Source organism: Chrysoperla carnea, chromosome 3 (genome assembly GCF_905475395.1).
Source record: "Chrysoperla carnea chromosome 3, inChrCarn1.1, whole genome shotgun sequence".
Taxonomy (NCBI): Eukaryota; Metazoa; Arthropoda; class Insecta; order Neuroptera; family Chrysopidae; genus Chrysoperla; species Chrysoperla carnea.
In genome coordinates this window covers 9,437,790-9,452,614 of record NC_058339.1, presented here as the reverse complement: position 1 = coordinate 9,452,614, position 14,825 = coordinate 9,437,790, and the positions used below count along the sequence as shown (strand labels likewise).

Here is a 14,825-nt window from a genome sequence, read left to right as displayed (position 1 = left end):
ACAAAACACTTCGAAATAGAATGTCTTTATCGTGACTGGGTGGGATAATTTCTCTGTCATTGGATAAATTTATTAAATGATTTGGTTAATTATCTCAGAAATAAGGCCAAAATCAAAATTTTCTGAATAACTTTTTCGTTCGTCTTTTTAAGGTTATTTAGGAAGTCAAGAGTTCTGCAGTCAATTAACCTTGAATTCATGCATGTGTAGTCGTCCCTACACGCATAACGGTATAGCGATGAGCGATAAAGTTATATCAGCCAAAGAGCAATAACGCAGCAATTATTAGAAGAGTTATCGGTCAAAGAATCAATAAATAAATCGTAATAGTCGTATAAGTTGTTAACGGTAAGTGATCAATATATAACAGAAAAAATAAGAAATTTAATTATCCAATTACATCAAAAGTTTTTGGCTTAAAGTGCACGGTACTTCCGTCATTCTAAATTTGTAAGGATTTTGTGAATCTACCTTTAGTATGTGATACTGAACTTATTTAGTGTAAGAAAAAGTTGGTAGAATCAGACAAGGTATGCTCTTTGTTCAGGTAGCCATAGGGTGGAGGAATGATTGTTTGTTTACATTCGAACTGTCAAGTTGATTTATTTGTTTAATAATTTTTGTTACATATTTACTCTCAAAAATATGACATAAGCAACATGGCGGTGACTGGGTACCGTGTGAGAGAGTAAGAGAATGTACCCATCCTACTCCTGCCTTTCATAAGAGCATACCTTGTCTGATTCTACCAAGGGTAAAGTTAACAATTTAGAAATGTCATTATTAAATCCGTTACCATGACAATGATTGCAAACTTTGAAATGTATCGATAAAAAAAATTTAAAAAAATAAAAAAAATTTCATTATGATAAATATACCTTAAGTAACGCGCATACAACTTATTTATGGATAAACGTGAAATTTTAAGTATACATGTTGGCCAGGCGGGATTACAAATTGGTTTAGCTTGCTGGGAATTATTTTGTTTGGAACATGGAATTAAACCAGATGGACAACAAGGTCCAATTCGTAAACTTTTTAGTCAAAATTCGTTTCCATTTTTCGAAGAAACCGGGGCTGGTCAATATGTACCCAGAGCATTGTTAATTGATTTAGAGCCATCCGTTATTGAAGAAATACAAATGGGTCATACTCGTCGATTATTCTCGAAAAAACATGCTTTGGCTATAGGTAAAGAAGATGCTGCGAGTAATTTTGCACGAGGACGATTTACTGTTGGACATGCAGCAATGAATGTTATTAAAAATAATATACGGAAAATGTTAGAAGTGTATGAGAATTGTCAAGCTTTTATTATCTACAACAGTTGCAATGGCGGAACAGGTTCAGGTACGAGCGAAGAAATTATAACGAATTTAACCATCGTATGGAATTATCGTAATGGAAAATGATGACATTTATTTGACGCAAAACTCATATTAGTACAGGAGATAGTATATAAGGTCTTCTCTAAGGAGATTGACTTGCAGATACCCGCCCGCTTTGCTGGAAAATTTATAGCCTCATATCACGTTATAGCCTTCCTTTTGTAAGAAAAGATCTCACTTCCTTGCAAAGAATCTCACGAAGGAAGGAATAAGGATCTCACTTATCCATCCTTGCAATAAAATCGGAAAATTTGTTTTACCTCCAATTTCGATAAAACTTAGTATATAAGGTAATTTTGACCCAAAAAGTCCAAAAATCGGGTGCATTTATTGACTGATCAAATAGTTTTTGAGATACGGACTAAAATCGATCAAAATATTGCGATATCTCAGAAACTCTGCATTCAATCATTAAATTAACCTGATTTTTATACTTTTTTTGGATCAAAATTACCCCATTCACCGAGTTTCATCAAATTCCAAATGGAACTAATTGAAATGAATTATTTGATTCAGGTTTGATGACATTAATATTGGATTATTTATATAGCGAATTTTGTAAAAAGACACGAATAGCATTTGAAATAAATCCCTCGGAACATTTATCAAGTATCATGGTCGAACCATACAACGCCTTGTTAACAACACATCATACAATGGATTGTCTTGATTGTTGCATCATGATGGACAATGAGGCACTGTATAATATTTGCCAACGAAAACTATATATTACAAATGCGCGTTATCAAAATATAAATCGTTTAATTGCACAAGCTGTTTCAGCGATAACAGCCTCAATTCGTTTTGAAGGTTTATTAAAAATTAAATTAGATGAATTTCAAACAAATTTGGTACCATTTCCACGATTACATTTTCCAGCCATCTCATATTCACCATTAATGACATGGGAAAAATATCCGTACGATAGAAATCGACTTGATGAACTCACTTTGCAATGTTTTGATAGACGTCATCAATTTATACAACATAAACCGTGGAAAGGCAAATTTATGGCATGTTGTTTATTGTATCGTGGTGATTGTACGATACCAGATATTAATAATACAGTGAATCGTTTAAAAGTAACACGTAATATACATTTTGCGAATTGGTGTCAAATGGGCTTTAAAGTTGGCTACAATTGTAGTCCACCGCATTGTATTGAAAGCGGTGATTTGGCACATATTACTAAATCATGTTGTGCGGTTTCAAATACGACAAGTATTTCAAGTGTTTGGAAGAATATACAAAAAAATTTTGATAAAATGTTCGAACGTCGTGCGTTTTTACATTGGTATTTTGCGGAAGGGATGGAGTATTATAATTTTTTGGATGCCAGAGAGAATATGAGCTATTTACTTTTGGATTACGAAGAAGCTTATTAGATTAATTGTATAAATACTTTTTTATGTTTTATGGTGATTAACGTCATAATTTTAAAGTGATTTTAAAGTTTCATTGAACGTACTTAGATCAGGTGAAGGAATTCTTCAGTCCTAGGACATGTTCAAAAAATTTGGCCTGTTTTCAAAATAATACGTTTTATGAAATAAACTTGTAATGTTGTCTTACAAAAAGCTATTAAATTTGCCGAATCTTATTTCATTTTGTGGTTAGATCCTGTATTTTTCAAAATATTAGTGGGTTTATATCTGAATATTTAAAAAAAATTTCATTTCTTTCTGGAAAAGGTATCGTTACTTTAAAATTTAAAAGAAACTTTAATAGCATGCTGAACTGATACTTCACCATGAAAGTTAGAAAAAAATTGCAAAATGTAAGTTTGTTTTTCGTGTAGTGGTACCTTAATTGTTTTAAAATATATTTTTGCTCCTAATTTTATTGTTAGAATTATTTACAAAGAAATTTATTCGAAATTTAACAATTCAAAGCTATTCGAAATAAATTACACTTGTGTTGTGAAGAATATAAATTCCGATCAATCAAAACATTATCGAATTTTCTGATAACCAAAAACTTTGAATTATAAAAAATCTGAAACAAAGTATACCAATCTATTTTTTTTGGGACGTTCGTCAAATTTGAAGTACTTGTTTGCCAAAATATGTTGAGATTGATTGTCGATGATAACCTGAAGAAGCACAATAAGTTGAATATGTGTGGTCAGTGGCGTAGCTAGATCGACAGGGGCCCCGGTACATATGGAAAAAGCGGGCCTTTACTGCGTCTTTCCACGTTCCAAACAACGATGTACTATTTCGCAAGACGCTTGCCGCATGTGTTGAAAGTCTTAAGAGCTCTGTTATTGTTAATGTTCATTTAATACCAAAAAAAAAAAAAAAATTCTTATGAGCAGGTTCGAGGGTTGTTAGATTCGGGAACTGGCTGCTCCTTTTCTTTCAATGTTTAGGGAACTCTCTGAGCTTCGGGACCATGGTGCACTACACCTAGCTCTACGATAGCTACGCCACTGTGTTGGTTGTGGTAATTTGTCTCACTAAACTATCTCCCAAAATTTCCACAAATCTAACAGTCATTGCTGCTTGACTACATATTTGTACTTTAAAGCAATTTGCTTTAGAGTTTGTTGCTTCAGCAAACTCTTATGTTTGCCTGTTTGCCCAATAACTCAAAATTTCTGTTAATATCTGCCGATTAACTATAATATATAAATGGCACTGTGCTAGATATTTTGTGTTATTTTGTTGAAAATGTAATATATTTTACAAAATTCAAGGTCGCTGCTTGTGTGAACGTTAACGGTGTAGGGTACGATTCGTCCCCCATTTAAATTTAATAATTAATTTACATTGATTTAAGAGGATTCTTTCTAAGAAATAAATTTGTAATTTTATATTTTAATAGGGGATTGATATATCGAGTTTCCTTTACACAGTTAACATGTTACTAATTACTGAATCTAAGCGTACAAGTGTACGGGTTCTTTACTTGTTACTGTTAAGTGATGTATATTTATCATTTATTAAGGAGGTTTAGTATATGGTAATCCAAAAATTCAATATTTTTGGTCCCTAGATCATATGATCAAGTTGCAAAAAGGTCCTGGTTGTATAACCTCCTTCAATCTTTATATCGATGTTGCAAGCACCCTGTATTCGCACCGTGTGTGAGTTTTATTGGAGGCGTTTCCATGGTAACGATACACTACTTTAATTATAGAATTGTATGGATGCATATATAATTGTATGGATTGCATTTATGACTTACATTGAAAATTTAATATTATTGTCTCACAAATTTAAATAAATAATTATGATAATTTACATTTAAAAAATAATATTTGTGCAATTTGATTTCTTATTTTCACAATTTCAATGCATTAAGTTTAATTAATTCGTGTTTTTCAATAATTTTAATTTGACATTTTCTATAACATTAACATGTAAAGAATTGCAAATTAGTCATAACAGCTTCCTTTATCGCCAAAATTTTTCACTGGAAGCGGTGGCATCGATTTTATTGTCCCTATCATGACTACGCACACAACGAATAATATAACTCTATTTATTGTTAGATAATATTCATATATGCAAGTCTTAAACGTTCTCCAAATGGCGTCTACCATCTGGACTTTTTTTTTTCTCGATACCATCATTTTATTCAGGACAAACTACTCTTTTTTATTATTCCTTGAATAATGTTTAATAGTGCAAAAAGAATTATTTTCATAAATTATGTAAATTTTCTGTTAACATTATACAATTGATAAAAGATTAAACTGCATTTTATATTTAACTTTATTGTCAAAGACAATTTATTAAAATAACTCTAATAAGAAATAATTATATATACATTTTATAGATTTTTCTAGCAGAGATATTCTAAAATTTCGGGTCGATAAAACTCAGTATATAAGGTAATTTTGACCCAAAAAGTATAAAAATCGGGTGCATTTGTTGACTGGTTCAATAGTTTTTGAAGTACGGGCTAAAATCGACCCAAATATTGCGATATCTCAGAAGTTCTGCATCCAATCATTAAATTAACCGAATTTTTATACTTTTTGGATCAAAATTATCCCATCCACTGAATTTTATCAAATTTCAAAATAATAATTTTCCGATTTTCTCGATTTTTTCAAAGGGGTATCCCTTAGAAAAATTGCAATAAATCGATAATTTTTTTTTCCAATTTCGAAAAAACTCAGTATGTAAGGTAATTTTGACCCAAAAAGTACAAAAATCGGGTGTATTTGTTGACTGGTCGAATAGTTTTTGAGGTACGGGCAAAAATCAATCGAAATATTGCGATATCTCAGAAACTCTGCATCCAATCATTAAATTAACCTGATTTTTATACTTTTTGGATCATAATTACCCCGTCCACAAAATTTGTGTGTGTACCAAATGTCAGGCTTCTAGACACAGCGGTTTCAACTGTGAGTTGATAGATCAGTCAGCTTCCATTCTTATATAGATAGATATGGCAAATTCGACATCAGACAACTTCGGTAATAGCTACAACAAAGGTATAGTGTTCAAAGAGGTGTTAGCTCAAATGATTTCCTTTTTTTATATCTGGATTTAAAACACATGAGTTCCTCTATTGAATTACAACCTCCAAGCATAGTTGGGTGTAGATAAAAACAAACCTACGGCGACCACAGATGTATAATTGAATATATTTGTGTGCTAGTGCGTGGAGAAAACGTATTTTAAAATGCAGACAGATTCTTTTTTATCCACTAACAATGTAGGAGAAGAGGTACATACAAAATGCACTTAGTCAGTCTGAGGATGGTTGAACACTTCTTCCCAATGGTAACATCATTTATCTCTTATTTTTTAAAATATGTACCCAGCTAAAGCAAGAAGTAACAATGTTGTAATGCAGTTCTTTGGCCAGGTGTGTTTTCATTTCATAACTTCACCTTTGATGATAACAGAATATTCAACTTCTCAGAAAGTTATATAAATAAATATTTATATTATGCTTAAATCAATGTTAGTTGAAAGTGATTTAAGTAGCAAAAAACAGTTAAAATGTTTATATATTCTTATATTAAGTAAATCTTAAATTATTTTTTCCTATTTATTTATCTTATTTATATGTTTTTAAGTCTGAATCGAATAAAAGAATTGAAGACGGAATACGATATTTATTAAAATAAGATGGATATAACTATTGATTACTGGGAGTTACAACCCCTCCAAATTAAACTGGGAACCACCATGGCTCCCACTCAAGAAAAGCTTGCGAGGATGCTATACCAAGAAGGTCTTAACAGATTAGGAGATAATCTGAAAAACCAACAATTAAAGGCATGGACCAACTACGAGGGAGGGACTACAACTCACGAGCGAATCGTGAAAAGCCTGTTGGGTGAAGGAAACTCGCTCGGTAACAGAGCCGAGGAGATCTTGAAACTAAACAGAGCTGATATTAGAGTCATCGTAGAGTTACTCACAGGGCATGATAACCTGAACAAGTTCCAACATCAGATTGGAAAATGACAATCTCCCGCGTGTGACAGATGCGGAGAAAATTCAGAAGAAACATCGATCCACTTTCTCTGTTACTGTCCGGCGCTCATACAGCTGCGAAGGAAATGGTTTGGTCCGGCCATAGTCGAACCAGAAAAAATTAGGAAACTCAGTGCTAGACACATCCTGGGTTTCAGTACATCAGTTGGTTATAATAGCCACTGAAGAGCGTAGCGGGGATAGAGTATAAGGGTCTATTTGGCTAGGTGCTCTGAACCATTGCTTCGAGGCGCGATGCTCGAGCATGGCCCGCTAACCTCCATACCATACCATACCATTCCAACCCCTCCAAATGGCGATTATTCGTACTAATTAAAACAGGAAGTGGATCCGTTTTCAGTCGTCCCGATTTAGACTACCAGATGGCAATACTTGTACTTACCATTTTTAACATACCACTTGTGAGAAGAATGATTATTTTTTGCATATTGTAAATATTGTATATCAAAGAAACTTTGGTTACATTATAACATACGTTGATTTATATTTGTCTATAAAATTATTAACATGCAGTTCCCATATACAAAATTCACATCTTTAGGGGATGAATTTCCAAAAACCCCTTTTTAGTGCTCACTTATGTTACTTAAGGAACGTGTGTACAAAATTTCAGGCTTCTAAACCCAGCGGTTTTAGCTGTGCGTTGATCGATCAGTCAACATCCATATTTATATATATATAGATAAAAAATACTGTTTTCTGTTTTTCAATAAAAAAATATAATGGTTTCCGATACACTCAATAATCGGTACATCGGTATTCTAGAACTACCGTCTTTAATTTCGTAAAGAATGTTTCAACATATTTGTTATACAAAAGTCTAGAAAACTTTTAATTTCAATTCAATAACATGAAGTAAATAGAAAAAAGTACATTTGCCAGATTAAATACAATTCAGTATATTTCCTATTTCATAGAACTCGTTTCTTCTATTAAACAGAAATAGAGTTTATAAAAAATTAAAGGCGGAATTATTTGCACGTCCATATCACCTACAATCAATATCAGTAATGTTTGTCATGCGCTTTAAACTTGTGTATTGTGAAATTACCTCTCAAAGAAAACGTTAGTTGCGGAGGTCGAGGCTCGGTCTCAGTGACGGTATCGGCTTAGTAGTTCTTGGAAGACTAATTTTACCTACACGATAAGAAATGCATGGCGTTTATAACAATGCTGGTATGGTATAGGGATAGATACTTAAAAAATATCTGATAATACTCTATATAATAATGTCGTAAGATCAATAACTATGGCGTTATTTACAATACTGTATGGTATAAAAACTTTGGCGCCATCGCCAACTGTCGAGTTGAACTTACATTGCAGATGTCGCCATGATACTTGTTTTTCCCGCTATGACTTTTGGGACGTTTATCAATACGCATTATTAAACTACGATCCTATTCAGCATAGGGTATTTGTAATCGCTGTGTTTGTTGTCACACTGCTCGCCACTTTATTATCCTTAACCTATTTTGTCATTTAAATAAATATTGCTGGCATGTCATTAGTAGCTTCAGTGACATTACAGTGTTAAATAATACTATTCGCCAGAAGTATTGTGGATATCACTTGCAATCTGTATCAGTCTGACACCCATAGTGACATCGGCTAATGTGCCCTAATTGTTGTTCATGTTCCGATCCATTTAATGGTAAAATCATCTATCTATGTTTAAAATTTGAATTAAAGTATTTTTTGGATATAAAAACCATTATGTTTAAATAAGAAGTCATTTCATCTTCATTTTTTCAAGAACTTTCTGTCTTATTTATAGATAAATTCCTTTAGAGAATCTAAGAGGTAAAAAAAAGAATTCATGTTTAATTCATTCAGTAAAAGAGAAAAATATTTAATAAAGAAATTGTAAATATATTTGTCGTTTTAAATCTTGTTAAATGAACATACAAATACAAATACAATTGTGAATAAAAAACGGATTATGTTTTAAGTGTAAGTCTGTTTATACCATGTGAATGAAATATACCAAAGTATAATAAGTTTAGTCCCAAGTTTGTAACGCTTAAAAATATTGATGCTATGAATAAAATTATGGTATAGGTGGTCATAAAATCACTTAATTAGTCCATTTCCGGTTGTCTGTCTGTCGTCTGCCCGTCTGTCATCACGAGTACTCAAAAACGAAAAAAGGTATCAAGCTGAAATTTTTATAGCGTGCTTAAGACGTAAAAAGTGTGGTCGAGTTCGTACAAAGAGCAACATTGGTCAATTAAGTCTTGGGTCCGTAGGACCCATTTTGTGAACCGTTAGAGATAGAACAAAAGTTTAACTTTTGTTTGAAACATTTTTTCGTTAAGATCGCTGTTTACCCGTGAAAGCGCGAATTATGCGCAAATCGTATAGTATGTATTATATTTGGGAATATCAGTTATGTATGTGTGACATGTATGTATGTGTAATGTGACAGAGTAATCAACACTTTCGATACATGGTATTTCAACAATTAGCTCAGTCAATTGTTTGTTTTCATTTGTTTTTTTTTTGTATTATATTAATTCTTTTTTTATACGAATGAATCGTCTTCTCATTCATATGAACGAACGAAAGAAGAACTAATATGACGATGAGACGATTAAATATTGAAAAGAACTTACTGTAGATAATAATTTAATAATAATAGTATAAACATTTTTAACCACAACTGTATTTTTTGACAATAAATTTATTATGTATCTTTTTTTGGAACGCTTTTGTGGTTAAATTATTATTTATATTTTTAATGTATTGGTAAATAATAAACTTGGGTTAATCAAATGATAGCGTTTTGCTTTAACACGCGTGTATTTAGAGTTACATTTGCTTTACGATTTTTCGCTTAATTCCGGGACCAGAACTCTACATTTTTGAATCCTTTTAGAGCTAGGTTAATTTTGATCACAAACTTTGAAAAGTATGACCTAAATTTAGTAGGATTACATACTCGATTTATCAAAATTGGATAAAATTTGGATGTGATAGAGCAAAATTAAATTTTTTGGATTTTGATGACGTCATAAAGTTAAAAAATTCGATTTTTTTGATAACACAGGCAAATTTGATCCGATCTAATTGGAATTTTTTTTGAGACCCACTAATTTTGGGTCATTCTTTTCAGCTGTGATGTCAATTTTTCGCTAACTATCACTTATTTGCTTAATTCTAGGACCAGGACTCCAAATTCTTGAAACCGATTATAGCTAGGTTAAATTTGATCATAAATTTGAAATGTATGACCTAAATTTAGTAGGATTACATACTTGATTTATCAAAATTGGATAAAATTTAGATGTGATAGAGCAAAATTAAATTTTTTGGATTTTGATGACGTCATAAAGTTAAGAAATTCGATTTTTTTTTGATAACACAGGGAAATTTGATCCGATCTAATTGGAATTGGAATCTAATTTGGGACCCACTAATTTTGGGTCATTCTTTCAGCTATGATGCCAATTTTTCGATAGTTATCACTCATATGCTTAAATCCAGGACCAGGACTCTAAATTCTTGAAACCGATTAGAGCTAGGTTAAATTTGATCACAAAATTTGAAGAGTATGACCCAAATTTAGTAGGTTTACTTGGTTTGCCTTTACTCTTATGTTTAATACTATCAGTATACGCATTTTTCATCAAAATCGATAGAGCCGATCCCGATATATGTAAGGCGCAACCGAAATATAAGCCGCAACCTATGTACCCTCGTTACAGCCCTAAAAAACATATCTTAGTATTTTCAGTAGATCTTATTTATAAAGAATTAATGTTCTTCACCTTTATTTACTCACTAAAATTACTTTCACTAAATTTTAAAAAGATCTGTAGAGGTAAAGTCTATTCACACAGATAAGTAATTTTTTTTACATTAGTTTAATTTAATTTAATTCTTTTCATCAGAAATCTTTTTTTTTATTATGTATTCTCTATTCTCTATCTATTATAAATGCGAAAGTAAGCATGTTTGTTTGTTCGTTTGTTTATTACGCTTTCACGCTAAAACTAGCGAACAGTTTTTAATGAAACTGTACAACAATATAACTCATACTTCTGAATAACACATGAGGTATAATTTATAAAGATATATTAATAAACAAAAAGTAATTGAATTTGACATTACCATAAATTACAGATTTCTGCAAAAGTAGTCATTTGACATTACCATAGACTACAGTAAAAATAGTCAATATAAAATGTTTCACGGCCATCTTTTCTGATATAGTCAATGAATACTTATGACTATTATACATTTAAAAAAATAGAAAACCATACATATATTTTACCTGTGTAAAACAATCCTTATCATTATCTCGAGTGTTAAAGAAAGGGGATAAGCGAGAGTAATCTTTATCAATCTTTACTTTTAAACCCAACGAAGCGGGTGGGTATCACTCTAGTATATTATAAAGTCAATGTACTTTTTACTTACTACCTAATAAATATTTTATTTCTGTGGTTTTTATTTATTTATTTATTTCTACTTCTATTTATTATTATTATTATTAAATAATAAGTTTTTAATGTAATTTTTTTGTTATATGGCTACCTTGATAATGAATTTTGTATGTAATGTAATTCAATGGAAAACAGACAGGGTGGCAGGTGTTTATTTATTTATAATGTTCAATTAAATTTATTTAAATTATTTCATTAATGCCTTTAACATGAATACTAAGAGTGTGTATATATTATGTATTATGTATAATATTTTTGTTATTTTTTTTTACTTTATAATGTATGTAATAATGATGCGGCAAGATTCTCTTTTAAGATATTGATCACACTCTGCTGTAACTTTAATTATCATTATATAAATTGTAATGGATTTTTATATACAGAGTGTTTTATAATTGACTGCAGAAGTCTTCACTTCCTAAATAAGCTCATAAAGACGAATGGAAAAGTTTTTTACCAAATTTCGATCTAAGGTCGACATTGTACAGTGACTTGTGATTCGATAAAATTATCCACTTATTATTAATTTATTTTGTTAATTATCTCTTAAAATAGGCCTCAGATCGAAATTTGGAAAATAACTTTTTCGTTCTTCTTTATGAGCTTATTCAAGAAATCAAACGTTCTAAACTCAATTATAGAACACCTTGTATAAAGTGATTCCGAAAAAGTTACTTTTTTTTTCTTTACTATACTTGAGTATAGATAAGTTGTTTCGTTGTTTGCTTTGTACAAGCTTTTATTCAATTTCGCTTATTATTCATTAATTTTCATTGTCTAAGCATACTAATCCAGTAACTTTATACATTACAGTCTGCGTCAAATTCTGCGTCCAAAAATTTTTCTGACTTTTCGCAGACTTGTTTATGATTTTGCCCATTGAATAATCCAAGTTTGTGATCTCGAGCGTCAAACGCAACTTTGTCTAGAAAAGCCGTGAAAATTTCGTTTTTTACTGATTTTGACGATTATAACCCTAAAGAGTTAGTTTTTGTAAAGATCACAAAATATGCTAAAATAGAATACTAGAAAGATCTCTGTAGACCTAATAGTTTCCGAGATAGAGCCTTAGAAAGTTTATCGTTGCTTTGAACTTTGCAGAATTCTGTCGTTTTGAATGAATTTTTCCGTCGAAGCTAAGTGGAACTACCCCCGCTTGAGTAGTTCGAGTGACGTATGAAATATTGCAAAAATTGTGAAGTTAGAAAAAATGATGAATTTTGAACAGCTTTATCTCGGAAATTACTGGGTATACAGAGACGATACTAGTCTCATTCTGTAGCAGATTTAGTTTACTTGAAAAACATCTTTAAAAGGTACAATAAAAACTTAGCCCTTTAGGATTTCATCGGAAAAATCTGAAATTTTTCGATTTTTGACATGAATTCGTTTTTTTTCCAAATTATCAATACATAAATTTATCTGTTTATAGAATCACTGTTTAAATTTGTATACCCTGTGTAAATGAAATATGTATCAAGGTATGCTTAATTTTGTCCCAAGTTTGTAACGCTTAAAAATATTGATTCTACAAAAAATATTTGTAAAGGTATTACCTAATTAGTCCCTTTCTTGTTGTTATTCTGCCCGTCTGTCCATTCGTCGACATGATTTTATGCCGGGAGTTTCTTTATATCGTTTATTTTAATATTAAGTACGTTGCAGTTGGTATTTTTTTTAAAAAGTATTGCACTGGAGAAAATATATAAATGATATCTGCAGCTTTAATAATAATTGTATATATAGACGGCTTTCATCTGACCTAGTACATGAAACCAATCATGTGATATGCATCTTTGAAATTTTAATAAATATTTTATTATTTCCTATTAATCATTTGTATAGTTCAAGTTAAAGTATCTTCGTGACTTATTTTTTAACCATTACATATAAATAACAAACACAACTGTATAGATCGCGCGGCGGCACAACGTATTTCGTATATTTATAAGTTGTTTATGTATAAGAGTTCTTTCTATAATAGTCCAGGAAATAAATGGTTTTCTGCTTAAAAAAATCCAAGTAAAGTTTTTCACTGGGATTATCTTTATTTGGAAAAAAATGACGTATGAAAAATCCATTGCATAATCATGTGCAAAAAAATTTTCAAAAGTTGCGAAAATAGAATTTTTCAAATCTATATACTTAAGAATGGAAACTGGCTGATCGATCAAGCTGAAACCGTTGGACCTAGAAGCCTGAAATTTTGAATACACGTTTCTTAAGTATAGTAAGAGGGGAATTTTGGAAGAAGGGAATTCAGTCCCCTAAAGGACTCAGAAGGGGATGCAAATTTTGTATATTTGAGTTTCTGAGATATCGCAATGTTTGGATGGATTTTAGTCCGTATCTCAAAAACTATTCAACCAGTCATCAAATGTACCTGATTTTTGTACTTTTTGGGTCAAAATTACCTTATATACTGAGTTTTATCGAAATTGGAGATGAAAAAACTGTTTCGATTTTTTGCAATTTTTTTAAGGGGTACCCCTTTGAAAAAATCGAAAAAAAAATTTTGTCTTGGAATTTGATGAAACTCGGTGAATGGGGTAATTTTGATCCAAAAAGTATAAAAATCCGGTTAATTTAATGATTGCATTCATAGTTTCTGAGATATCGCCATATTTGGAACGATTTTAGTCTATATCTCAAAAAATATTAGACCAGTCATCAAATTTACCCGATTTTTGACGGGACCTGTAGAAAGTTACAATGTCAGCGAATATCATGGGCATCGACTGTTTTTTTGACTTATTTTTGTAGACTATACCGTATACATATACACACGTTCACAAACATTGCATCACACGTACAATATTATGATCAGTGGTATGTTAAGCATGTGTTATTCACCTGTTTCTCTTCTTCCAAACAAAACTCCTGTAGTGCATATCAAAAGTCACTAAATAATACATTTCTAAAGTGAGTTCACAAAATATTGAAAAGAGAATGAGTATCTCTCTCATCATTAAGGTTAGGCTTTACGTTTCCCTTTGCTGTTATTATAAATTTATTTTCTAATCAATAGAAAATACAACTCAATAGAATGAAGCGCTTTCTTATTAATAATCGAATTATCGTAATTATCGATTGTTTTTTTCCATTTTGGAAAGTTACTATCAATTGTACAGCACCTGAGATCATTGCGGTGACTTTGTATGCAAAATGCTTGCAACAACTAACTTTTTAACTTAAACAAGTGAAAACAAACAATTGACTGAGTTAATTGTTGAAATACCATGCATAGTCAGTGTTGATTTCTTTATCACATAACACATACAAACATGTGACACATAGGTACATAACTGATAATCAAGTATAGTACATATTATAAAATTTCCGCCTAATTGGCGCCCTCACGGGTAAACAGTGATGTTTACGAAAAAATGTTTCAATCAAAAGTTGTTTAATTTTTGATAAGGAACATTTTTTACATTTAAACTTTTGTTCTATCTCTAACGGTTTACAAGATCGGTCCTACGGACCCAAGACCCAATTGACCTATGATGCTCATTTACGAACTT

General features: G+C 31.1%; 2 protein-coding genes across 3 annotated transcripts in view; both read left to right on the top strand.

Moving 5' to 3' along the window:
* The window catches only part of LOC123295728, a 512,151-nt gene that overhangs the window by 31,132 nt on the left and 466,194 nt on the right, over nt 1–14,825 (top strand). The gene's annotated exons all lie outside the window — the stretch shown is intronic.
* Nucleotides 841–2,803, top strand: LOC123295740 (tubulin alpha chain-like). The gene is made up of 2 exons (XM_044877183.1): nt 841–1,350; nt 1,905–2,803. Exons 1-2 carry the CDS (start codon nt 906–908, stop codon nt 2,771–2,773), a joined length of 1,314 nt encoding a protein of 437 aa, XP_044733118.1. The 5' UTR covers nt 841–905; the 3' UTR covers nt 2,774–2,803.